Source organism: Oncorhynchus mykiss, chromosome 6 (genome assembly GCF_013265735.2).
Source record: "Oncorhynchus mykiss isolate Arlee chromosome 6, USDA_OmykA_1.1, whole genome shotgun sequence".
Classification (NCBI taxonomy): Eukaryota; Metazoa; Chordata; class Actinopteri; order Salmoniformes; family Salmonidae; genus Oncorhynchus; species Oncorhynchus mykiss.
This window is the reverse complement of record NC_048570.1, coordinates 16,934,053-16,961,022: the sequence shown is the minus strand read 5'-3', so window position 1 is coordinate 16,961,022 and position 26,970 is coordinate 16,934,053. Positions and strand designations below refer to the sequence as shown.

The following is a 26,970-nucleotide window of genomic DNA, read 5'->3' as shown; positions in this document are numbered from 1 at the left end:
GGCCTACCTACTCTACCTCTTATCAACAAGCTTGTGGATTACTGAGAAAAAGGTTGGCAACCTTTATAATATTGAATTATTGTTAACATAGTGTCAGGATATGATAATGAAACACTGTATTAATGATTAAAATCTTAAATTCTGTATAACGCCTCCGAAAAAGGATGCCTACTGTACCATTATAAAATTGTAATGCAATGTAATGTAGGACACATTTGAATAAAAAAAATCAGAGAAACTTACAACGAGCGCAGCGAAAGTATTTAAACATGCAACAGAACTCATAATCATAATGAATACATTAAAACATCAGAGAGAACTTATGCTCTTCTCCACGAGCATTGTAGCAAAAATTATTCAACACTCATGGGTAATCGTATTCCTTTTTTGTCCTCCTAATGAAACGGTTAAAACATTTCAGTTAGGTAACAAACTGTCATTAAAGCGTTTATTTTAAGTTCTGAGAGTAAGCACTCAAGGTGTTTACCAATTTTCTCTCTCTCTCTCTACTAGGGCTGTTGCGGTCTCTCTCTCTCTACTAGGGCTGTTGCGGTCTCTCTCTCTCAACTAGGGCTGTTGCGGTCTCTCTCTCTCTCTCTCAACTAGGGCTGTTGCGGTCTCTCTCTCTCTCTCAACTAGGGCTGTTGTGGTCTCTCTCTCTCTTTCTCTCTCTCTCTCTCTCTCTCTCTCTCTCAACAAGGGCCTTTGCGGTCTCTCTCTCTCAACTAGGGCTGTTGTGGTCTCTCTCTCTCTCAACTAGGGCTGTTGCGGTGACCGTATTACCACCACACCGGCAGTCATGAGTCATGACTGCAGTATAATTTCATGTGACCGTTGAGTCATGGTAATCTCCTGTTATGCACTCTGGACATGCATTGGTAGTACACAACTCGTTAACAACCATCAGATCCTAATGGCCTGGTACTCAAGGCTCTATTGTCCCTCCATCGGGTCCTAATGGCCTGATACTCAAGGCTCTATTGTTCCTCCATCGGGTCCTAATGGCCTGGTACTCAAGGCTCTATTGTTCCTCCATCGGGTCCTAATGGCCTGGTACTCAAGGCTCTATTGTTCCTCCATCGGGTCCTAATGGCCTGGTACTCAAGGCTCTATTGTTCCTCCATCGGGTCCTAATGGCCTGGTACTCAAGGCTCTATTGTTCCTCCATCGGGTCCTAATGGCCTGGTACTCAAGGCTCTATTGTCCCTCCATCGGGTCCTAATGGCCTGGTACTCAAGGCTCTATTGTTCCTCCATCGGGTCCTAATGGCCTGATACTCAGGGCTCTATTGTCCCTCCATCGGGTCCTAATGGCCTGATACTCAGGGCTCTATTGTCCCTCTAACCACTAACCACAATCCAAATGCAATCGAAAATCACATCAAACACTTCTATTCTAAACAGTATCTGCTTTTAAAGCTCACCTCACTGTTATAATCAATTTGAAGAAAGAGGTTCAAAAGCAGGTGTGTAAAACATGTCATTGTGGATGTCGTTTCAAAGCCTAACACAATGAAATGGACAGAGCTTTCTAAGGTGATGATTCAGTCAAAACACCCATACGCATATTACAGATTATGCATATGCATAGGTTTATGAGCCCAAGCCCGAACAAAAACTGAATTAAAATTATGATTGTGCCATTATATAATACATAGCCTACCGCATATTACAGATGGCAGAAAAGCATAAAACAAAAGTGATGATTTAAGAGGTACATAATTGGTCTGGCGGCTGCCTATACTCCAAAATTAAACAAATTTGAGTGATCGCCTTTGAGTATAGACTGTATTATGATGCATACTGGATAGACCTTATGCTTCACTCCAACATTTCTATCCATGAGTCTGGGAGCGAACATATAGCCCTGGGCGATGCAGTTGGTTCATTGATTGTGCAGGGAGATTTTGAATAGCCTAGTAATAGGGAATGTTTAATATTTTCATAATTAATTGAGTGACAGATTACCTTTAGCTATCCAGAATATCTCACCACCTTACGTTTCCATTTCCTCCCCTCTCTCCTTCATTTCTTTCTCCAGCGTGCAGAGAGAGGGGCTGTCAACAGTTTAGTGAAATATGCTTCGTTGTGAAAACATGTTACTATCGATGTTTCCAAACAGATTTCACTTGGTTTCCCAAGTGAAGCACTGGGTAGCTGCAAGAATAGGGTTGGAGAGCCCATGCCACACAGAGTTGGGCAGAATATCACCTGTCTGTCACGTTCTGACCATAGTTCTTTTGTGTTTTCTTTGTTTTAGTGTTGGTCAGGACGTGAGCTGAGAGGGCATTCTATGTTGTGTGTCTAGTTTTCCCATTTCTATGTTTGGCCTGATATGGTTCTCAATCAGAGGCAGGTGTTAGTCATTGTCTCTGATTGGGAACCATATTTAGGTGGTGTCACGACTCCGACCGAAGGACACTCCCCTTCCCGTTCGGGTGGCGCTCGGCGGTCGTCGTCGCCGGCCTACTAGCTGCTACTGATTATTTCCTCCCCCTCCTTATGTGTTGATTGTGTGCACCTGTTTTGAGTTAGGTAGTAGGCTTTATTAGTCAGCCGGCCCGCAGGGTTCCTTGTGCGGGATTAATTATTGTGATCGTCTGTTTGGTGTACTTGTGTGCACGTCTATTGGGTTTTGTGGTTTCCCATTTTGTGGGTTTTTCCCTGGACAGTTTAAGTCCCCCTGTTTGGGGCATTTGTTTGTTCAGTACGCCCTGTGTTTTTGTGAGGGTTGGCTTATGTTCAGCGTTTATTCAGTGCATTAAAATAGCACTCCCCTGAACTCTCTGCTTCCTGCGCCTGACTCCTCACCCACTTCACTCAGACCGTTACAGAATCCCGCACCGCCTGGAATGGAGTCAGCAGGAACAACAGCCACTCCCCTCCCATCGATGGAAGAGAGGGTTCTACATCACACCACCGTTCTCCATCGGATCGGAACGGCGATGGATCTGGTGATGGAGAGAATGGACCGATGGGAGAGAAGCGGTCTCCTCTCTCCACCTTCGGCCCTCCTCTCTCCACCTTCGGCCCCCCCTCCTCAGGACTCCCCATCTCCCGACTCCAGCACCCTCCGTCTTACACTTCCAAGGGTCTATGATGGAGCGGCAGCAGGGTGCCAGGGGTTCTTACTCCAGCTAGAACTGTACCTGGCCACCGTCAGACCTACTCCCTCGGGAGCGGAGAGGGTGAATGTCCTCATCTCCTGCCTCACGGGTCGTGCTCTGGAGTGGGCAAATGCAGTTTGGAACGGCCCAGACTCAGCGAAGGAGCACTACCCCGAGTTTTCTCGCCGTTTCCGCGCCGTGTTTGACCATCCTCCAGATGGCCGAGCGGCGGGAGAACGACTATTCCATCTCCGGCAGGAGAAAAGGAGCGCCCAGGATTACGCGTTGGAGTTCCGTACCTTGGCAGCAGGATCCGGGTGGAACGACAGGGCCCTTATCGACCACTACAGGTGTAGTCTCTGGGAGGACGTCCGCAGGGAGCTAGCGTGTCGGGACACCGCTCTTTCCTTGGATGAGCTAATTGACATGTCCATCCGACTGGACAATCTGCTGGCTGCCCGCGGGCGTTCGGAGAGGGTCCTGTGTGTTCCACCACCCAGCACCTCCACTCCTGTTATGATGGAGTTGGGAGGGGCTTTGCCGAGGGGTACCGGAGGAGGAGGCTCCCTCTGCACCAACTGTGGTCGGAGAGGACACACGGCCGATCGGTGCTGGGGGGGTCCGTCTGGGAGTCGAGATGGTAGGCGGAACATTTCTCGATCACCCCAGGTGAGTCAGCACCAAACTCACCCAGAACCCCCTGTTGGTCACATGTTTGTCTTGATTTTTTTCCTTAAATTTTTCCCCTCTTCCCAGCATAGGGCGCTAGTCGATTCAGGCGCAGCTGGGAACTTTATGGATCGCGGACTAGCTATTAAATTAGGTGTTCCGCTTGTGCCGATAGATTCTCCCTTTCCCGTGCACTCCCTAGATAGCCGGCCATTAGGGTCAGGGGTGGTCAGGGAGACCACAATCCCACTGGACATGGTAACGCAGGGGAACCATAGGGAGCGTATCAGTCTCTATATTATTGATTCGCCTGCGTTTCCAGTGGTGTTGGGGATTCCCTGGCTGGCCCGGCACAATCCTAAAATTTTGTGGAGACAGGGGGTTCTCAAGGGGTGGTCAGAGGAGTGTTCTGGAAGGTGTCTGGGAGTTTCCGTCGGTGCCACCTCGGTGGAAAGTCCAGATCAGGGTCCCACAGTGTGCATCCCCCCCGAGTATGCCGATTTGGCAATCGCTTTTAGTAAAAAGAAGGCGACTAAATTACCACCACATCGACCGGGAAGAGATTGTGCGATAGATCTCCAGGTAAACGCTGCGCTTCCCAAGAGTCACGTGTACCCATTGTCCCAAGAGGAGACGTTGGCTATGGAGACATATATCACGGAGTCTCTGGGACAGGGGTACATTCGGTCCTCCATTTCACCCATCTCCTCAAGTTTCTTTTTTGTGAAGAAAAAGGAGGGAGGTTTGCGTCCTTGTATTGATTATAGAGGTCTAAATGCCATCACAGTGGGGTTCAGCTACCCACTACCTCTCATTGCTACGGCAGTGGAATCCTTTCAGGGAGCGCAGTTCTTCACAAAATTGGATCTCAGGAGCGCGTATAGCCTGGTGCGTATTCGGAAGGGAGACGAGTGGAAAACCGCATTTAGTACCACATCGGGCCACTATGAGTACTGCGTCATGCCGTATGGGTTAAAAAATGCTCCAGCCATTTTTCAATCCTTTGTAGACGATATTCTCAGGGACCTGCACGGGCAGGGAGTGGTTGTTTATATCGATGACATTCTGATCTACTCAGCCACTCACGCCGCGCATGTGTCTCTGGTACGCAAGGTGCTTGGTAGACTGCTGGAGCATGACCTCTACGTCAAGGCTGAGAAGTGTGTGTTCTCCAAACGAGCCGTCTCCTTTCTGGGTTATCGCATTTCCACCTCGGGGGTGGAGATGGAGGGTGACCGCAGTAAGGCCGTGCGTAATTGGCCGACTCCAACCACGGTAAAAGAGGTGCAGCGGTTTTTGGGTTTTTCCAACTACTACCGGAGGTTTATCCGGGGTTTTGGCCAGGTAGCGGCTCCAATTACCTCACTGCTAAAGGGGGGCCCGGTGCGGTTGCAGTGGTCAGCAGAGGCGGACAGAGCTTTCAACAGGTTGAAGGTGCTGTTCACGGATGCACCCGTGTTGGCGCATCCGGACCCCTCTCTAGCATTCATAGTGGAGGTGGACGCGTCCGAGGCTGGGGTGGGTGCCGTGCTATCACAGCGCTCGGGTACGCCACCAAAACTCCGCCCCTGCGCTTTCTTCTCGAGTAAGCTCAGCCCAGCGGAGCGTAACTATGATGTGGGGGACCGGGAGTTGTTAGCGGTGGTCAGGGCTCTGAAGGTGTGGAGACACTGGCTTGAGGGGGCTAAGCACCCCTTTCTCATCTGGACCGACCACCAAAATCTGGAGTATATTCGGGCAGCTAGGAGACTGAACCCGCGGCAGGCAAGGTGGGCCATGTTCTTCACCCGATTCCGGTTCACTTTATCATATAGACCAGGCTCCCAGAACGTGAAGGCGGACGCACTGTCCCGCTTTTACGACACGGAGGATAGGTCCACCGAACCTACTCCCATCCTTCCGGCCTCAAAGCTGATGGCACCGGTGGTGTGGGAGGTGGACTCGGACATCGAGCGGGCGTTACGGGCTGAACCAGCGCCTCCTCAGTGTCCGGCGGGGCGGAGGTACGTGCCGCTTGGTGTTCGGGACCAACTGATTCGGTGGGCTCACGTCCTACCCTCCTCGGGTCACCCTGGGGTGAGGAGGACAGTAGGGAGCCTTCGGGGGAGGTATTGGTGGCCTACCTTGGCTAGGGACGTTAAGGTTTATGTCTCCTCCTGTTCGGTATGCGCCCAGAGTAAGGCTCCTAGGCACCTTCCTAGAGGGAAGTTACAACCCCTCCCCGTTCCACAACGGCCATGGTCACATCTATCCGTAGATTTCCTGACCGACCTTCCCCTGTCTCAGGGCAACACCACGGTTCTGGTGATTGTGGATCGGTTCTCTAAGTCCTGCCGTCTCCTCCCGTTGCCCGGTATCCCAACAGCCCTACAGACTGCGGAGGCATTATTCACCCATGTCTTCCGGCACTACGGGGTGCCGGAGGACATCGTTTCTGATCGGGGTCCCCAGTTCACGTCCCGAGTATGGAGGGCGTTCATGGAGCGTCTGGGGATCTCGGTCAGCCTGACCTCCGGTTATCACCCTGAAAGTAATGGGCAGGTGGAGAGAGTAAACCAGGAGGTGGGTAGGTTTCTGCGGTCGTACTGCCAGGACCGGCCAGGGGAGTGGGCGAGATACATCCCCTGGGCGGAAATGGCCCAGAACTCATTACGCCACTCCTCTACTAATGTGTCCCCCTTTCAGTGTGTGTTGGGGTACCAGCCGGTCCTGGCACCGTGGCATCCGAGCCAGACCGAGGCTCCTGCGGTGGAGGAATGGGTGCAGCGCTCCAAAGAAACCTGGAGGGCCGTCCAGGAATCCCTTCAACAGGCTAGTGGACGGCAGAAAAGGAGTGCTGACCGCCACCGCAGTGAGGCCCCCGTGTTTGTACCAGGGGACAGGGTCTGGCTCTCGACCCGAAACCTACCCCTCCGCGTGCCCTGCCGGAAGCTTGGGCCGCAGTGTGTAGGGCCGTTCAAAGTCCTGAGGAGAATAAACGAGGTGTGTTATCGATTACAACTCCCTTCCTATTATCGTATTAACCCCTCGTTTCATGTGTCTCTCCTCAGGCCGGTGGTAGCTGGTCCCCTACAGGACGGTGAGGTGCTGGAGGTCCCTCCTCCCCCTCTGGACATCGAGGGGTCCCCGGCGTATACGATACGGGCCATTCTGGACTCGAGACGCCGGGTGAGGGGCCTGCAGTACCTCGTGGACTGGGAGGGGTACGGTCCGGAGGAGAGGTGCTGGGTACCCACCAGGGACATTTTGGATCCGTCAATGTTGAGGGATTTCCATCGCCTCCATCCGGATCGCCCTGCGCCTCGTCCTCCGGGTCGACCTCGAGGCCGGTGTCGGCGCGCTGCGGGAGCCACGCGTCAAGGGGGGGGTACTGTCACGACTCCGACCGAAGGACACTCCCCTTCCCGTTCGGGTGGCGCTCGGCGGTCGTCGTCGCCGGCCTACTAGCTGCTACTGATTATTTCCTCCCCCTCCTTATGTGTTGATTGTGTGCACCTGTTTTGAGTTAGGTAGTAGGCTTTATTAGTCAGCCGGCCCGCAGGGTTCCTTGTGCGGGATTAATTATTGTGATCGTCTGTTTGGTGTACTTGTGTGCACGTCTATTGGGTTTTGTGGTTTCACATTTTGTGGGTTTTTCCCTGGACAGTTTAAGTCCCCCTGTTTGGGGCATTTGTTTGTTCAGTACGCCCTGTGTTTTTGTGAGGGTTGGCTTATGTTCAGCGTTTATTCAGTGCATTAAAATAGCACTCCCCTGAACTCTCTGCTTCCTGCGCCTGACTCCTCACCCACTTCACTCAGACCGTTACAGGTGGCCTGTTTTGTGTTGGGTTTTGTGGGTGGTTGTCTTCTGTCCTTGTGTCTATGCACCAGATAGGACTGTTTTGGTTTTTCACATGTTGTTGTTTTGTATTTTGTAGTGCTCTCGTTTATTGTCTTTATTAAACATGTTGAACACTAACCACGCTGCGCTTTGGTCCGATCCTTCGTCCACAGAAGAAAGCCGTTACACTGTCGCGCAGTGAGAGCACACTCCTCAAACAGTGTTTGATGTGTGGAGTGAAATAAGTGTTTTAATATTTACTTCTCAGCTGTTCATATTAAGCACAGCTCAGCTATAAAACCGAAGCAGCCTACCAGGCATCTTTGAAAAACAGACTGGCTGGAAAGCGTGTGGCCTCCATTCCCTTTTTTCCCTGCCCCTGTCCTTGCCCATTTGATAATGGGCCATTCTAAACTAATTATTACATATTAGTTAAGACAAGATTACATTGAGAATAGTATGATGGGTGACAATATGATCACTTGATGAGAGAACAGCTGTGCAGCCTGAGGCAAGGAACAGAGCACAAGCTTTTTCTGCTTCTTTCTCAAATCATAAAAAGCCTATAGTCGCATCATGTAGTCCATATGGTATATGTTTTGATTTCTAAGACATTCTAAGGTTTGTATCATTCACAACTAGAGTTGCCAAATAACTCTGAATCACTTTTACACTCAACACAGCCATTTCATATGCACACTCGCTCCGAAATGGGAAAAATATCCTTTATATTTTAAGTTCAATTATATTTTTCTTTCTATAAAATCATATAATATAAAATAATGGCATGGGACTTACAGTGCATTCAGAAAGTATTCAGACCCCTTCCTTTTTTCCACATTTTGTTACATTACAACATTATTTTAAAATTGATTTTAAAAAATGTAATCACTCTACACACAACTCCCCATAATAACAAAGTGAAAACAGTTTTTTTGACAATTTTGCAAATGTATTAACAATAAAAAACAGACATACTTTATTTACATAAGTATTCTGACCTTTTGCTATGAGACTCGAAATCGAGCTCAGGTGCATCCTGTTTCCATTAATCATCCTTGAGATGTTTCTACAACTTGATTGGAGTCCACCTGTGGTAAATTCAATTCATTGGACATGATTTGGAAAGGCACACACCTGTCTATATAAGGTCCCACAGCTGACAGTGCATGTCAGAGCAAAAACCAAAGCCATGAGGTCGAAGGAATTGTTTGTAGCGCTCCGAGACAGGATTGTGTCGAGGCACAGACCTGGGGAAGGGTGCCAAAAAATGTCTGCAGCATTGAAGGTCCCCAAGAACACAATGGCCTCCATCATTCTTAAATGGAAGAAGTTTGGAACCACCTATATTCTTCCTTGAGCTGGCCGCAAGGCCAAACTGAACAATCGGGGCAGAAAGGCCTTGGTCAGGGAGGTGATGAAGAACCCGATGGTCACTCTGACAGAGCTCCAGTTCCTCTGTGGAGATGGGGTAACCTTCCTGCAGCATTCCACCAGGCCTTTATGGTACAGTTGCCAGACAGAAGTCACTCCTCCTTAAGGCAAATGACAGCATGCTTGGAGTTTGCCAAAAAGCACCTAAAAGACTCTCAGACCATGAGAAACAAGATTCTCTGGTCTGATGAAACCAAGATTCAAATCTTTGGCCTGATTGCCAAGCATCACATCTGGAGGAAAACTGGCACCATCCCTACGGTGAAGCATGGTGGTGGCAGCATCATGCTGTGCGGATGTTTTCAGTGGCAGGGAATGGGAGTCTAGTCAGGATCAAGGGAAAGATGAATGGAGCAAAGTACAGAGAGATCCTTAATGAAAACCTGCTCCAGAGCTCAGGAACTCAGATTGGGGCCTATAAAAACCTGTTTTTGTTTTTTTCATTATGGGGTATTCTGTGTAGATTGATGAGGGGAAAAAAACAAGTGAATCCATTTTAGAGTAAGGCTGTAACGTAACAAAATTTGGAAAAAGTCAAGCTATCTGAATACTTTCCGAATGAACTGTATAAGCATATCTTGTCAGCTAAACGAACAAGCCTATGGCATGGCGCATAGCCAGATAACATACAGTAGGATAACTCATATTCTGTTATTTTGGTATACATTTTCAACATATCATAATGTTTCTTTAGACCTGCCTAAAATAAATAATGGATGGTGTATATTCAATTGATTTATTATACTTTTTAAAATGTAGATGTTGCAAAGGTGTGCTTAGATGTTGCAAATCAGTGGCTGTAATGCAGCTTGTATGTGTGGAGGCCTGGAGATACTAAACGTGTTTATATTAATTAACGGTTATTGTGAGACCGGCAATAATAATCGTCTAACAAAATGTCATGAATCGCTACAGCCCTATGTCCATCTTTGTAGGACAGAACCATTATGTTTGTTGTTATTGATAATAGTTAAATAATCTATGCAGGGGTTGAAGATGAAGTATCAAAGAATAGAAGAGCAGAGACAGTTTTGTGGGTAAATGGATAGAGTGCAAACAGTGAAATAATGTACAAGCGCTGTCTTAGTCCGAGCCAATTTTTGAACAGATACTTTGTCATTAGTTTCAGCAGTTAAATCTCAACCTGCTACTCCTAAATGTTTGTCAATTGAAACTAAATATGAAGAACAAATCATTTAAATGCAGGTATTGAAAGAGAACTCAGGACTGTGCTAAAGCCAACACAGTGCTGCTGCAGTATCAACCTTAATTAAATAAACGTGTTATTTTTTTAATACTAGAGAATCAATGAATCTGATGAAAAAACTGTTTTAATTGATAAGATTGGGAATCAATGTTCCCTGAATCCCAAGCAGCAGCCCTTTAAAGACTACCTCACTAATTAAACACAAGTGGAAGCAGTATTCTCCTCCTGATTTATGATAATCCGAATGTTTGTTTATGTCGGGCCGTAATAACGACCTGCTTTATTAGCCGTGGCCACAGAGGCATCTTGCAACTTCATTATTCCTGCCCTTTCCTGCAGCTCCAGAAGGTCAACAGTCTGTCTGGCTGGGCCCAACCATGAGTGAGGGGCTGAGGAGGGGAACCTGGGACTAACTGAGTAGAGGGATCCAATTAACATCCAAAAGAGCCCCCTGCGATAGAGCTGAATCGAGGAGAATTGCACACACACACTGCCTGGATGCTGCTACTCATGATCTACAGCTGAAAAGATCTCTCGTATTGGTTGTAAGATGTCTGAATCAGATTTTCCAGATATCTGGATGTTTCAAAACTGTACTGTTTATCTTCCCAGAGAGGGGTGAATTGACCAATAGAAAGATCAATAGGACCAATATGAAGTTCAGTAGGACCAATAGGAAGATCAGTAGGACCAATAGGAAGATCAGTACCCCTCCTGTCTCAGCCTCCAGTATTTATGCTGCAGTAGTTTATGTGTCGAGGGGGCTAGGGTCAGTTTGTTATATCTGGAGTACTTCTCCTATCCTATCTGGTGTCCTGTGTGAATTTAAGTATGCTCTCTCTAATTCTCTCTTTCTCGCTTTCTTTCTTTCTCTCTCTCGGAGGACCTGAGCCCTAGGACCATGCCTCAGGACTACCTGACATGATGACTCCTTGCTGTCCCCAGTCCACCTGGCCGTGCTGCTCCTCCAGTTTCAACTGCTCTGCCTGTGATTATTATTATTTGACCATGCTGGTCATTTATGAACATTTGAACATCTTGGCCATGTTCTGTTATAATCTCCACCAGGCACAGCCAGAAGAGGAATGGCCAGCCCACATAGCCTGGTTCCTCACTAGGTTTCTTCCTAGGTTTGGCCTGTCTAGTGAGTTTTTTCTAGCCACCGTGCTTCTACACCTGCATTGCTTGCTGTTTGGGGTTTTAGGCTGAGTTTCTGTACAGCACTTTGAGATATCAGCTGATGTACGAAGGGCTATATAAATACATTTGATTTGATCAGTAGGACCAATATGAAGATCAATAGGAAGATCAGTAGGACCAATATGAAGATAAGTGGGACCAATAGGAAGATCAGTAGGACCAATAGGAAGATCAGTAGGACCAATAGGAAGATCAGTAGGACCAATGTGAAGCTCAGTAGGACCAATATGAAGATCAATAGGAAGATCAGTAGGAGCAATATGAAGATCAGTAGGATCAATATGAAGATCAGTAGGACCAATATGAAGATCAGTAGGACCAATATGAAGATCAATAGGAAGATCAGTAGGATCAATATGAAGATCAGTAGGATCAATATGTAGATCAGTAGGACCAATATGAAGATCAGTAGGACCAATATGAAGATCAATATGAAGATCAGTAGGTTCAATATGAAGATCAGTAGGACCAATATGAAGATCAGTAGGACAAATATGAAGATCAATATGAAGATCAGTAGGATCAATATGAAGATCAGTAGGACCAATAGGAATATCAGTTGGACCAATAGGAAGATCAGTAGAACCAATAGAAATATCAGTAGGACCAATAGGAAGATCAATAGGACCAATATGAAGATCAGTAGGACCTATATGAAGATCAATAGGACCAATATGAAGATCAGTAGGTTCAATAGGAAAATCAGTAGGACCAATATGAAGATGAGTAGGACCAATAGGAAGATCAGTAGGATCAATAGGAAGATCAGTAGGACCAATAGAAAGATCAGTATAACCAATATAAATTACAAGTTTTAAAGAAGTTTAAACAAACTGGAATTTATAGGGTTTATAGGGGATTTATAAAGTCTACTAAACCGACAGGTATGAGCCATAATAAATGGCTACAGTACAGTAGGGTATTGCATTACCTGCAGTGCCTGAGTAGTCAGCAATAGTCAGCGGGTAGCCATCCTCATCCGGGTCAACAGAGAACAGTCCCACTCCAAAGGCTCCGTACTGGGCGAAAGCTGTGCTGTTCTCAAAGTCCTCCAGGTCAATTCGCAGCTCGTAGTTGGCTTGGATGGTCAAGGCATGCATCCTCTTCAAACCTGAGACGAAACAGAGGAGAGGCCCGTCATGAACAGCTGTGATTCAAGATGGAGAAATAGGAATGGCACAGTGGATCACTTTCTATCACTGAACGATAACAGTATCCAAGGCACAGTAACTAACTTTTCAGGTGTTTCAGACCCAGTGGGGTGCACCTCTCTCTCTCTGCAAGTATATGGGTGCTTGGCAAGGAACTACTGTGCTCTCCCTCATATGAATTCTCTTTGTAGGCCGTAGACTGGTCTATGTGCTATACCACCAGGACAGAAAAACAATAGGCCAGGAGATTTTGCCGGTGCTAAGCCAATCATGCTGCGTCTCTACAGCTGTTGTCGACAGTTGTGGAACACCTCGTATGGTTCCTACAAGTGAACCCTCACTGGGCACAGACGTCAATTCAACGTCTATTCCATGTTGGTTCCACGTCATTTAATTGGGTCTCCACTGCAGTGGACCTTTGAGGAGAATTGAGGAGAAAGTCACAATTAACATTTATCACATTATTACCCATAATGCTCTGTATGCACATTGTATGTGCTGTGCTATGGTGCGGTGGTCTCAAATACCAGAAAGAGTTAATGTTCTCATATAGAAATCTTGGAACGCATCGCTAGCACGCTGATTGACCAATTCACTACATGGCTGCTGGAGGAGCGTCTAAATCGATTTTAGATTAAGTTTAACTCCAAAAGGTTCAGCACTCGAGAATGACCTTAATATTACAGTGGAAAGCCACACCAAGTAGCCTAATCTCTCTCCCCCTAATCCGTCCTCTGCCCAGTGCAGACACATTGTTCAAACAGCTGGATCCATTGGATAGGCTTCTCCCAGCAGCAGAGCATATCGCTAGAGTTCATCATCAGGCATAAACAGTGTTGTTTAATGGGTTCATTCCACAGCCAATAGATGGGCTATTTACACTGGAAGGTTATCATCAGTCTCCACAATGGCACCCACAGCTGCAACGGTGTGCCCACTCGTGCACCTGTATCGATAGAATATAAAGGGGTTTCCCTCACATGGGGCACCATTCCTTTTTGTAAGGGTGTGTTAGGATCATATAAGAAATTCAACAATTTTTAATTATGAGATACTATTATGATCACAGATCAGATGGAACTCTGCGTGCACTTAGGTATGTTCGCAAAACAAGCTATAAGATGGCATCGTGGCATCATCCATAATATGAAATCATATGTACTAGTTTTGCCCCTGAAGAAATAAGGACTACAGAATTTGAGATTAAAGACACCCACAGATAACTCAGTAACTAAGGTAAATAAACCACCACAGCCTCCAGTGTCTCAGGGTAAACTTGTGTGGTTGTCAGTGTTGTCGACACAAACCCCCTTTGATAAGCATGCCTTTTCGGGCATTGATCGCTGCTACTGCCTGATAATCCCTCTGCAAGGAGCGGTCTACAGAGATTGTCTGACATTCTCCCCAACCTGCAGATCACAGGAAACAGAGGGCAGGAGAATAACACTGAAGGCAAACAGCTTCATATTCTGGAATACGTTGTCTTAATATCGGGAAGCTACAATGTGTTTTGTGTGCCCTTCAACTTGTTCTGTATTGACTGTTTATTTCATCAGACACACACAAGGTTGGAATACTTATTGAATGAGCGAAGGGCTAACATAAGAGGGTGTTGTGGACTTGTGAAACTGTGGAGCTCAAGGACATCTTAGACGATGTGCATGATGCACAAATGCACTAAGTGACGTGGCACTGTCTGCATGCGTCTCCATAACAGTTCACGACCATCTAGACTAGAGCAACGTGTACCAATCAGATAGATCTGATAGTTATTTCATCATTTGGGGAAAAGTTTGAGACATTAATTGGTACACGCAGAGCCTCAGGCCATAGAGACTTCCAGTATGTCGAAACAGATAGATATGTACACTGAAAAAGCACAAATAAAAAAATGAATTTACTTGCCAGTTTGCATGTTCTCTTTTGAATTATTGATGAGATGAACAACTCTCCATGCTGTTTTCCAATTTGAACCTCTTTTTGTCTGACCTTCACTCATTCATCCCAGTTGAGCCGTCTGGCACATACCGGTAGGTCTGTCCTTATCAACGCAAAATGGTCAATCTATCAATTCTCATGCCTGAAAATGTGAGTTTTTCAGTGTGGTCTTAACCCTACATCCCTGTGCTCACATTATGTATCTTTTTACCCCAGCTCCTTTTGGCTTTTAGACTGACAGTTTACATATCTCAAGCCAAATCATTTAACATTTTCCAGCATCAAAGCTTTGGAATTTTTTGGGAAATTAAGCACACTACTTATATTTAAACTGCACTTTCCTGTGAATTTCCATAATTGTGCTTAGGTTTTAATTAGACCCCTTGAGAATCTCTCATCCAATAAAATAGCGCTCATTGCAGTGGAGACGTTTAACAGCATATTCATTATCTCAAATTAAATCTTAACACTCAGGTGTTGAAGTAATACTCCAGAACCTTTGTATAATTCCAGCCAATAGTTTTGAAAGTGGTGGTGCAGTGCCAAAACGGATCCCTCTTTTTGGTGTACTACATTATCGAATTGTGTACTATGTCGTCCATTTCGTATTATGTTATGTCCTGGGTTATATTATTACTGTCACGACTGCTGCCGAAGTCGTTGCCTCTCCTTGTTCGGGCGGTGCTCGGCGTTCGACGTCACCGGTCTTCTAGCCATCATTGATCCTTTTTTCATTTTCCATTGGTTTTGTCTTGTCTTCCCATACACCTGTTTTCAATCCCATTCATTACCTTTTGTGTATTTAACCCTATGTTTCCCCTCATGTCTTTGTCAGAGATTGTTTTATTGTCAGTGTAGTGTGATTGTTGTATAGGTGTGCGTCGGGTCCTTGTACCCATGTTTATGTACATTTAGTGTTATGGAGCATACTCCGTGGACTTTATTAAAAGACTCCATTTTACACTCAATTTGACTCTCCTGCGCCTGACTTCCCTGCCACCTATTTCATCTACGCTTGACAGAATCTCTGACCAAATATATGAAGTCAGCAGGAGAGGACACTATGCCCATGGAGCTGGAGGAACGAGTTCAGGAACAAGCTAGGGAGCTTGACGTTATCAGCTCCGTCATGGATCACATTGCCATGAAAATGGATCGCTGGGAGAGACAGGGAGTTTCTCCAGCGCCACCACCACCACAACCGGAATCTCCCGTGAACGATTTTTCCTCTCCGGAATCGAGGATCCATTTATCCCTACCTACGGGATACAACGGAGATACTGCCGGCTGCCAGGGTTTCCTCCTTAAACTGAACTTGTATCTAGCCACGGCCTCCCCAGTACCATCTGACCGTGAGAAGAGTTACGCCCTCGTCTCATGCCTCACCGGGAAAGCCCTGGAATGGGCCAGCGCTGTGTGTAGTAGGGAGGATGCGGCGCTGGACCATTTTGAGGAGTTCACCCGCCAATTCCGGATAGTATTCGATCACCCACCTGAAGGCAAAGCAGCGGGTGAGCTTCTCTATCATCTGAGGCAGGAGACGAGGAGTGCACAGGATTTTGCTTTGGAGTTTAGGACCTTGGCTGCCGGCGCTGGATGGAGCGACAGGGCCCTGATCGACCATTACCGTTGTAGTCTACGCGAGGACGTCCGTCGGGAGCTGGCCTGTAGAGACACCACCCTCACCTTCGACCAGCTGGTGGACATGTCCATCAGGCTGGACAACATGCTGGCTACTCGTGGACGTCTAGATCGGGGTCTGGTTGTTCCATCCTCACGCACCCTCTCTCCCGAACCTATGGAATTGGGAGGGATGGTGCGCAGGGAGACCGGAGGGGGTTCCCGCTCGAGCACCATTCAAGGTCGCAGAGAGCACACTGCTGGTCGGTGCCGGGTTGGTTCCTCTGGGAATAGAGAGGGCAGGCAGGGCATTCTGGCGTCACCCCAGGTGAGTAGGCACCATTCTCATCCAGAGCCCTCTGCTGCACTAATGTTTGTCTCTGTCTCTTTTCCTGACTTTTCACTGCATTCCCAGTATAAGGCGCTAGTAGATTCGGGTGCGGCTGGGAATTTCATTAATAAAAGTCTAGCTCATAGTTTAGGGATCCCTATTGTTCCTGTGGATATGCCTTTCCCTATTCATGCCTTAGCTAGTCGACCATTAGGGTCAGGGTTTATCAGGGAGGTAACCGCACCTTTGTGTATGATAACGCAGGAGGGTCACAAGGAGAAGATTAGTCTTTTCCTTATTGATTCTCCTGCGTATTCTGTGGTGCTAGGCCTACCCTGGTTAGTTTGTCATAACCCCACTGTTTCTTGGCCACAGAGGGCTCTCACAGGGTGGTCGCGAGAATGCTCAGGTAGGTGTTTAGGGGTTTCCGTTGGTGCTACTACGGTGGAAAGTCCAGACCAGGTCTCCACCGTGCGCATTCCCCCCGAATATGCCGATTTGGCTCTCGCCTTCTGTAAAAAGAAGGCGACTCAATTACCACCCCATCGACTGGGGTATTGTGCGATAGATCTCCTGGTAGACGCTGCATATCCCAAGAGTCACGTGTATCCCCTGTCGCAAGCGGAGACGGAGGCTATGGAGACATATATCTCTGAATCCCTGCATCAGGGGTTCATTCAGCCATCCATTTCACCCGTCTCTTCGAGTTTCTTTTTTGTGAAAAAAAAGGATGGCGGTTTACGCCCGTGCGTTGATTATCGAGGTCTTAATAAAATCACAGTGAAATATAGTTACCCGCTACCTCTGATCAATACGATTATTGAGTTAATGCACGGGGCACGTTTTTTCACAAAATTGGATCTCAGGAGTGCGTACAATCTGGTGCGTATTAAGAAGGGTGATGAGTGGAAGACGGCATTTAGCACCACCTCAGGTCATTATGAGTACCTGGTCATGCCATATGGGTTGATGAATGCTCCATCAGTTTTCCAATCATTTGTAGATGAGATCTTCAGGGACCTGCACGGGCAGGGTGTAGTGGTGTATATCGATGATATTCTGATATACTCTGCTACACGCGCCGAGCATGTGTCCCTGGTGCGCAGGGTGCTTGGTCGCCTGTTGGAGCATGATCTATATGTCAAGTCTGAGAAATGCTTGTTTTTCCAACAATCCATCTCCTTCCTAGGGCATCGGATTTCCACTTCAGGAGTGGAGATGGAGAGCGACCGCATTACAGCCGTGCGTAATTGGCCGACTCCAACCACGGTAAAGGAGTTGCAGCGTTTTTTGGGGTTTTCCAATTACTACCGGAGGTTTATCCGGGGTTTTGGTCAGGTGGCAGCTCCCATTACCTCACTGCTAAAGGGGGGCCCGGTGCGCTTGCAGTGGTCGGCTGAGGCGAACAGGGCTTTTGAGCACCTGAAGACTCTGTTTACTTCTGCGCCTGTGCTGGCTCATCCGGATCCCTCTTTGCCATTCATAGTGGAGGTGGACGTATCCGAAGCTGGGATAGGAGCAGTGCTCTCTCAGCGTTCGGGTACGCCACTGAAACTTCGCCCCTGTGCTTTCTTTTCTAAGAAGCTCAGCCCGGCGGAGCGAAACTATGATGTGGGGAACCGGGAGCTGTTAGCTGTCGTAGAAGCTTTGAAGGTGTGGAGGCATTGGCTTGAGGGGGCTAAACACCCTTTTCTCATCTGGACTGACCACCGCAATCTGGAGTATATCCGGCAGGCAAAGAGATTGAATCCTCGCCAGGCAAGGTGGGCCATGTTTTTCACTCGTTTTGTGTTTACTCTTTCTTACAGACCAGGCTCCCAGAACGTTAAGGCAGACGCATTGTCTCGGCTGTATGACACAGAGGAGCGGTCCATGGATCCCACTCCCATACTCCCAGCTTCGTGTTTGGTGGCGCCAGTAGTGTGGGAGCTGGACGCGGACATTGAGCGGGCGTCACGTGCAGAGCCTTCTCCCCCTGAGTGTCCAGCTGGTCGTCTGTACGTTCCGTCTGCTGTACGCGACCGATTGATATATTGGGCTCACACGTCACCCTCCTCTGGTCATCCTGGGATAGGTCGGACGATGCGCTGTCTTGACGGGAGATACTGGTGGCCCACTTTAGCTAAGGACGTGAGGATTTATGTTTCTTCCTGCTCGGTGTGCGCCCAGTGCAAGGCTCCTAGACACCTGCCCAGAGGTAAGCTACAACCTCTACCCGTTCCTCAACGGCCGTGGTCACACCTGTCGGTGGATTTTTTGACCGATCTTCCACCTTCACAGGGTTACACCACGATCCTGGTCGTTGTGGATCGGTTTTCTAAGTCCTGTCGTCTCCTCCCTTTGCCCGGTCTCCCTACGGCCTTACAAACTGCAGAGGCCCTGTTTACACACGTTTTCCGGCACTATGGGGTGCCTGAGGATATAGTGTCTGATCGGGGTCCCCAGTTCACATCAAGGGTCTGGAAGGCGTTCATGGAGCGTCTGGGGATCTCGGTTAGTCTTACCTCAGGTTTTCACCCCGAGAGTAATGGGCAGGTGGAGAGAGTTAACCAGGATGTGGGTAGGTTTCTGCGGTCTTATTGCCAGGATCGGCCGGGGGAGTGGGCGAAGTTCGTGCCCTGGGCAGAGATGGCTCAGAACTCGCTACGTCACTCCTCCACTAACCTTACTCCCTTTCAATGTGTATTAGGGTATCAGCCGGTTCTGGCTCCTTGGCATCAGAGCCAGACCGAGGCCCCTGCGGTGGACAATTGGTTTCGGCATGCTGAGGAGACCTGGGAGGCAGCCCACGTCCACCTTCAGCGTGCCATAAGGCGCCAGAAAATTGGCGCAGACCGTCGCCGCAGTGAGGCCCCAGTGTTCGCACCAGGGGACAGGGTCTGGCTCTCGACCCGAAACCTGCCCCTTCGCCTTCTCTGCCGGAAGCTGGGTCCGCGGTTTGTGGGGCCGTTTAAAGTCCTGAGGAGAGTGAACGAGGTATGTTATAGGTTACAACTACCCACTCATTACCGTATTAACCCCTCGTTCCATGTGTCTCTCCTCAGGCCGATGGTGGCTGGCCCGCTCCAGGAGGCTGAAGTGCGTAATGTTCCTCCGCCTCCTCTAGACATCGAGGGGGTTCCGGCGTACTCTGTTCGATCCATTTTGGATTCGAGACGTCGTGCGAGGGGCCTTCAGTACCTCGTGGACTGGGAGGGGTACGGGCCGGAGGAGAGATGCTGGGTTCCGGTGGAGGACGTGTTAGATCCTTCCATGTTATCAGAATTCCACCGTCTCCATCCGGATCGCCCTGCACCTCGCCTTCCGGGTCGTCCCCGAGGCCGGTGTCGACGCGCAGCTGGAGCCGCGCGTCAGGGGGGGGGGTACTGTCACGACTGCTGCCGAAGTCGTTGCCTCTCCTTGTTCGGGCGGTGCTCGGCGTTCGACGTCACCGGTCTTCTAGCCATCATTGATCCTTTTTTCATTTTCCATTGGTTTTGTCTTGTCTTCCCATACACCTGTTTTCAATCCCATTCATTACCTTTTGTGTATTTAACCCTCTGTTTCCCCTCATGTCTTTGTCAGAGATTGTTTTATTGTCAGTGTAGTGTGATTGTTGTATAGGTGTGCGTCGGGTCCTTGTACCCATGTTTATGTACATTTAGTGTTATGGAGCATACTCCGTGGACTTTATTAAAAGACTCCATTTTACACTCAATTTGACTCTCCTGCGCCTGACTTCCCTGCCACCTATTTCATCTACGCTTGACAATTACACTTTATGTTACGAATCCGATTCGCACAATATGTTACGAATTTGTTGCGCTTAAGAACCCGGACTGCATCTTTAATCAGTAATTGGTAATGCCTTAAATCGTTTTTGTTAATGACTTTGACACATACAGTTGAAGTCGGAAGTTTACATACACCATAGCCAAATACATTTAAACTCAGTTTCACAATTCCTGACATTTAATCCTAGTAACAATTCCCTGTTTTAGGTCAGTTAGGATCATCCATTTATTTTAAGAATGTGAAATGTCAGAATAATAGTAGAGAGAATGACTTATTTCAGCTTTTATTTATTTCATCACATTCCCAGTGGGGTCAGAAGTTTACAAACACTCAATTAGTATTTGGTAGCATTGCCTTTAAATTGTTTGACTTGGGTCAAACTTTTCGGGATGTCTTCCACAAGCGTCCCACAATAAGTTGGGTGAATTTTGTCCCATTCCTCCTGACAGAGCTGGTGTAACTGAGTCAGGTTTGTAGGCCTCTTGCTCGCACAAGCTTTTTCAGTTCTGCCCACAAATTTTCTATAGGATTGAGGTCAGGGCTTTGTGATGGCCACTCTAGTACCTTGACTTTGTTGTCCTTAAGCCATTTTGCCACAACTTTGGAAGTATGCTTGGGGTCATTGTCCATTTGGAAGACCCATTTGCGACCAAGCTTTAACTTCCTGACTGCTGTCTTGTTGCTTCAAAATATCCACAGAATTTCCTCCCTCATGATGCCATCTATTTTCTGAAGTGCACAAGTATATCCTGCTGCAAAGCACTCCCACAACATGATGCTGCCACCCCCGTGCTTCACGGTTGGGATGGTGTTCTTCGGCTTGCGACTCCCCCTTTTTCCTCCAAACATAACGATGGTCATTTTGGCCAAACATTATGGTCTATTTTTGTTTCATCAGACCAGAGGACATTTCTCCAAAAAGTATGATGTTTGTCCCCATGTGCAGTTGCAAACCGTAGTCTGGCTTTTTTACGGCGGTTTTGGAGCAGTGGCTTCTTCCTTGCTGAGCGGCCTTTCAGGTTATGTCGATATAGGATTCATTTTACTGTGGATATAGATACTTTTTGTACCTGTTTCCTCCAGCATCTTCACAAGGTCCTTTGCTGTTGTTCTTGGATTGATTTGCACTTTTCGCACCAAAGTACGTTCATCTCTAGGAGACAGAAAGCGTCTCCTTCCTGAGTGGTATGACGGCTGCGTGGTCCCATGGTGTTAATACTTGCGTACTATTGTTTGTACAGATGAACGTGGAATCTTCAGGCGTTTGGAAATTGCTCCCAAGGATGAACCAGACTTGTGGAGGTCTACAATTTTTTTTGCTGAGGGCTTGGATGATTTCTTTTGATTTTTCCATGATGTCAAGCAGAGGCACTGAGTTTGAAGGTAGGCCTTGAAATACATCCACAGGTACACCTCCAATCGACTCAAATGATGTCAAGTAGCCTATCAGAAGCTTCTAAAGCCAAGACATCATTTTCTGGATTTTTAAAAAGCTGTTTAAAGGCACAGTTAACTTAGTGTATGTAAACTTCTGACCCACTGGAATTGTGATACAGTGAATTATAAGTGACATAATCTGTCTGTAAACAATTGTTGGAAAAAATGACTTGTGTCATGCACAAAGTAGATGTCCTAACCAACTTGCCAAAACTATAGTTTGTTAACAAGAAATTTGTGGAGTGGTTGAAAAACAAGTTTTAATGACTCCAACCTAAGTGTATGCAAACTTCCGACTTCAACTGTAAAAGATTATTAGTTAGTCTTTGCACCCGTAAGATGCTGATGGGAATTATCACTTTAGTGACAAATACGCCAAGTAAAGTTGATGAGGTAGTTGTATACATTTCAAAGTAAGTTTAAATTGTGTGGCTTACATGTAACTATGAAGAAACTGTAAAATTGGTCTAATAAAAAATTATATTTGCGTAACTATTTAAGGTGAGTAATTATTGTATGTATAGGAGATTGGCCACATTTGATGCATTTATTAACCAGCTCTTTTTTTTATTGTGCCAGGAGGAAACATGAATCTCGCCACCTGGTTATGATCATGACTACACTACCTTTCCCTTAGGAAGCAACATTCCTGGCCACCAATTATTAAGAATACACTCTTCCATCTGTGCAACAGCAGGATTTTACTTTTCAGTAGTGCTTGTTCTTGGTAACACATCTAGCGCGGGTGTTCTCCCTCCCCTGTCAGATAAAGGCATAGAGAGAGGTGAGAGGTAGAGGAGGCTGACTTCATAGAGTACATCACACAGCCGTCTGCGCCGACCCTGAGAGTTGCAGGTCTAGGTTAGGGGTTCTTTGAACACCTGTCAGAAAGGGTGACATGGAGCCTCTTAGTTCTGCTCTAAATTAATCATCCCACCATGACACCTGGGGCCCTCCCTACGTCCCCCTACTTTAAATATCTTGTTTTGCCTGTGGCTTCGGCACCGTAGACAGGCACACCACTGCATCGGTATTGATTTCACTCATTTCCAGCACGTCTGCATTGAGGAGGCTCAGGTCTCTGTGCAGAGTTGATTTGGCAAAGCCGTTCTCCGCCTTTAGCGCAGTTCTATGCAAATAAGGGTGAAGATTTAATTAGGCTTGATGCAGCTTTTGTTTTGTCTTTGACATTCTTCTCCATGAGAAGCGTCCTCCTGGATTCAGCAATTCTGGGGGGAACACTCCCAGGGGAGACCGCCCAATATCCAGCTAACCTCTGTCATTGTTTAACCTACAGGCTTATGAAATAGCAATTATTCAATTAAAAATAAAATGCAGTTCTTTGCGAAAGCTGAGCTAATGAAGCTTGTACAATTACGATGGGGAGAGACTATAAGGCTGTGTCTAGACTTGACAGTTAATGCAAGTTTTTGTATTCTGATCATGGAGTTCCGATTTTGAATTCTGAACACATCATGCGTCTATACTTACATTTAAATGTGTCCAGATTAATTTTCACTGCGCTATATTCAAATGCAAGTGCGCATTCTACAAATGGTGGAATAGGCTAAATATGACAACAACACAACCACAACTTGATGGCAGTAGCTAACTACTGTAGCTAACAGCCAGCTAGCTGGCATGCAAAGCGAAACGGACTGCAAACGGGTTAGCATAATCCTAGCCAAACAAAACATTGTTGAGTTTTGTGGGCGGAGTACTGACCACGTCTCCCACTGTATGCGCTTTTGGTAGCCTGATTACGTCCAGACTGAGGATAAATCTACACACAATGAGTCCCTGACCACCTCCTCACAATGCGACTTTTATGTGTCTAGACCTGTCTTTTCAATGCGATCTTCGTATTCTGATAGCAGAAGTCGCATGTAAGTGTCAAGTGTGGACACAGCCTAAGAGACAGTATAATTAATTCAAAGATGATAAATTCTCCATCAGTATATTTACATGTCTCTAGATTAACACGATTGGATGCTCAAATCTGTTCGCTCTAACACACAGCTATAGGCTCTTCTGTACAATCAGAACGTCTATTATAGCGATGAAATCCTGGGGCCTTATTTATCAATATTGAGTAGAAACCATTCAAAAATAATACTTACGAACGGAATGTTCAGAAGCATAGAAAAAGTGTGATTTATCAAACTCCTTCAAGTGTCATACACACACAGTTTGTTTTGCTGATGTTTGCATCCAAAACATTGGCTCATCGAGGGCTGTGAGATGCCAATCGGCATGTTGCATGAATTCACAATAATTATTGAATTATTACTCTCACAATTTCAGACATTTTCAACATATACACTGAATATACCAAACATTAGGAACAGCTTCCTAATATTGAGTTGCACCCCTCTCCCCTTTTGCCCCCAGAACGACATGGACTTTATGAGGTGTCAAAAGCGTTCCACAGGGATGCTGGCCCATGTTGACTCCAGTGCTTCCCACAGTTGGGTCAAGTTGGCTGGATGTCCTTTGGTTAGCATGAAAATCATGAAAATCCCAGCAGCTTTGCAGTTCTTGACACAAACGTCTACTGCAGTGTACTAAATCAGGGTCACACAGAGTGTCTCTTGGTATTCTTAAACAAATCTACTTTGAAACAAAAGTATACACCTCACAAACATGGTTATGGTCTTTAAAAAATAAGACACCTTTACCATGTCAGATATACAGTTGAAATGTATTACATTTTGAGTTTGCATCCCAATAATACACTTTATATAAATAACAGAAGGCTGGTGGTGGGGTTATGGTATGGGCAGGCATAAACTATAGACAATGAACACAATTGCATTTTACTGACGGCTATTTGAATACACAGAAATATCGTGATGAGGCCCTGAGGCCCATTGTGAGGCCCATTTTTTTTAAAGGTATCTGTGACCAACAGTATTTTGTTGTATCTGTATTCTCAGGGCCTAATGAATTTATTTACATTGACTGATTTCTTCATATGAACTGTAACTCAGTAAAATCGTTGAAATTGTTGAATTTTGCGTTTACATTTTTGTTCGGTGTAACAAGTGACATCAATAAGGGATCATAGCTTTCACCTGGATTCACTTGGTCAGTCTATGTCATGGAAGAGCAAATGATCTTCATGTTTTGTATTTTCCCCATTCTACGTTGACAAGCAGTTCCCTTATTCCACCACTTGGCACTGTGTATACGCATGGTCATGACCGTGTGTAAATTTACACACACTCTCAAGCAAACACTCATACAGTGGTGGAAAAAGTACCCTCATACTTGAGTAAAAGTAAAGATACCTTAATAGAAAATGATTCAAGCAAAAGTTAAAGTCACCCAGAAAAATACTACTTGAGTAAAAGTCTAAAAGTAATTGGTTTAAAATATACTTAAGTATCAAAAGTAAAATTGTGCGTCGCCCCATGGACCTCCAGGTCGCGGCCGGGTGCGACAGAGCCTGGGCTCGAACCCAGGGTCTCTGGTGGCACAGCTAGCACTGCGATGCAGTGCCCTAGACCACTGTGCCACCCGGGAGGCCCGGATGGCACCATTTTCTTGTTTTTTAAATTTATTTACGGAAGGCCACGGACACACTCCAACATTCAGACATCATTTACAAAAGAAGCATGTGTGTAAAAGTGAGTCCACCAGATCAGAGGCAGTAGGGATGACAAAGGATGTTCGGTTGATAAGTGCGTGAATTTGACTATTTTCCTGTCCTGCTAAGCATTCAAAATGTAACGAGTACTTTTGGGTGTCAAGGAAAATGTATGGAGTAAAAAGTACACATTTCTTAAGGAATGTAGTGAAGTAAAAGTAGTCAAAAATATAAATAGTAAAGTACAGATATCCCCCAAAAATACTTTAGTACTTTAAAGTATATTTACTTAAGTACTTTACACCACTGCGCTCGTATTGATAAATCTCACACTTTGCATGGAAATGATCCCACGCATGGTTTACCCACATATCTATGCCTACGCGTGAATGACAAATGACTCCCCTGAACTTCTGTACTGGCTATATGATACTGTCGCGTCAAGAGAAATTCAGGAATACAATCAAGCTAAATTCACCCTCAGGAGCATCAACATCTTATCTTCCAGGGCATTGACTTGATTTTGCCTCCTCTAACACATTTGAAGGTAAGACCCAGGTGCAGACAATGTCGAAGTAACAAAAGTGTATTCATTTGAACACGGGCAGGCAAAGGTACTGGATGGCATGCAGGCACAGGGTTAGGGCAGGCAGAAAGGACAAACCCGGGAAAACTAGAAAATAGACAAGGCAGGAGCAATGGGAAACCCGCTGGTGGGTTTGAGGAACAAAACAAACTCGCACAGACAGACAGAAAACACAGGTATAAGTACCCAGGGAAAAATGGGGAAGATGGGGAACACCTGGAGGGGGGTGAAGACAAGCACAAGGACATGTGAAACAGATCAGGGCGTGACATCCTCGGCTAGTCAGGCATCATCTCTCTCTCATCATTAGCCATTACACCTCTCAGATGAAACTAAAAGGAAAAATTACTGTTGGCGAGTTCTCAACCGCATCAACAAGCTCACACAGACGGAGTAAAAAAAAATCTACCTTTGAAAGTACAAAATGCATTTAATTCAAAACAATCCAAACAATGAATATTCAAGTTGAGATACAGAGGAAACATCATATGGTAAGTGACCAAGATTAGTCAAGGGAAAATAGTTAGGGTATCTGCTTGTAGCTCTGTTCATCTCATTTCCCCGACTTGGAATTCACCTCAGTTGAACACAAGTTGGCTGCAAATTGCAGAGGCATGGATTGGATTGATAAAAAGGCTTAATGGTATGATAGCATATCCATTTTATGCAAAATGGATTGGCCAAAATAACACTGGTGTTTCTAATTTATTTCAGTCCATTTCTGGACAGTGGAACAAGCAGAGAGTTTCTCGCAGAGTTAGATAAGTAGTTAGTCTAAGACAACCACAAAAGCGATTAACGAAACACATTATTAACTTCTTGGTGACAGGGGGCAGTATTTTCACGTCGGGATGAAAATGCATGCCCAAATTCAACTGCCTGCTACTCATCCCCAGAAGATAAGATATGCAAATTATTTTATTAGATTTGGATAGAAAACACTCTGAAGTTTCTAAAACTGTTTGAATCATGTCTGTGAGTATAACATAACTTATTTAGCGGGCGAAACCCCGAGGACAAACCATTCAGATTTTTTTGGGGGAGATCACTCTCTTTTCAATGGTTTTTCATTGGGTATCCAGATTTCTAAGGGACCTTCTTACAATTC

The 26,970-nt window shown here is 46.2% G+C and overlaps 1 protein-coding gene across 1 annotated transcript in view; it reads right to left on the bottom strand.

The window, feature by feature from the left end:
- fibcd1 (fibrinogen C domain containing 1) overlaps nt 1-26,970 on the bottom strand; it is a 119,442-nt gene that overhangs the window by 5,165 nt on the left and 87,307 nt on the right. The window contains exon 7 of the mRNA XM_036979470.1: nt 12,368-12,547. Within this exon, the coding sequence (XP_036835365.1) occupies nt 12,368-12,547 (180 nt within the window). The remainder of the gene's footprint in view (nt 1-12,367; nt 12,548-26,970) is intronic.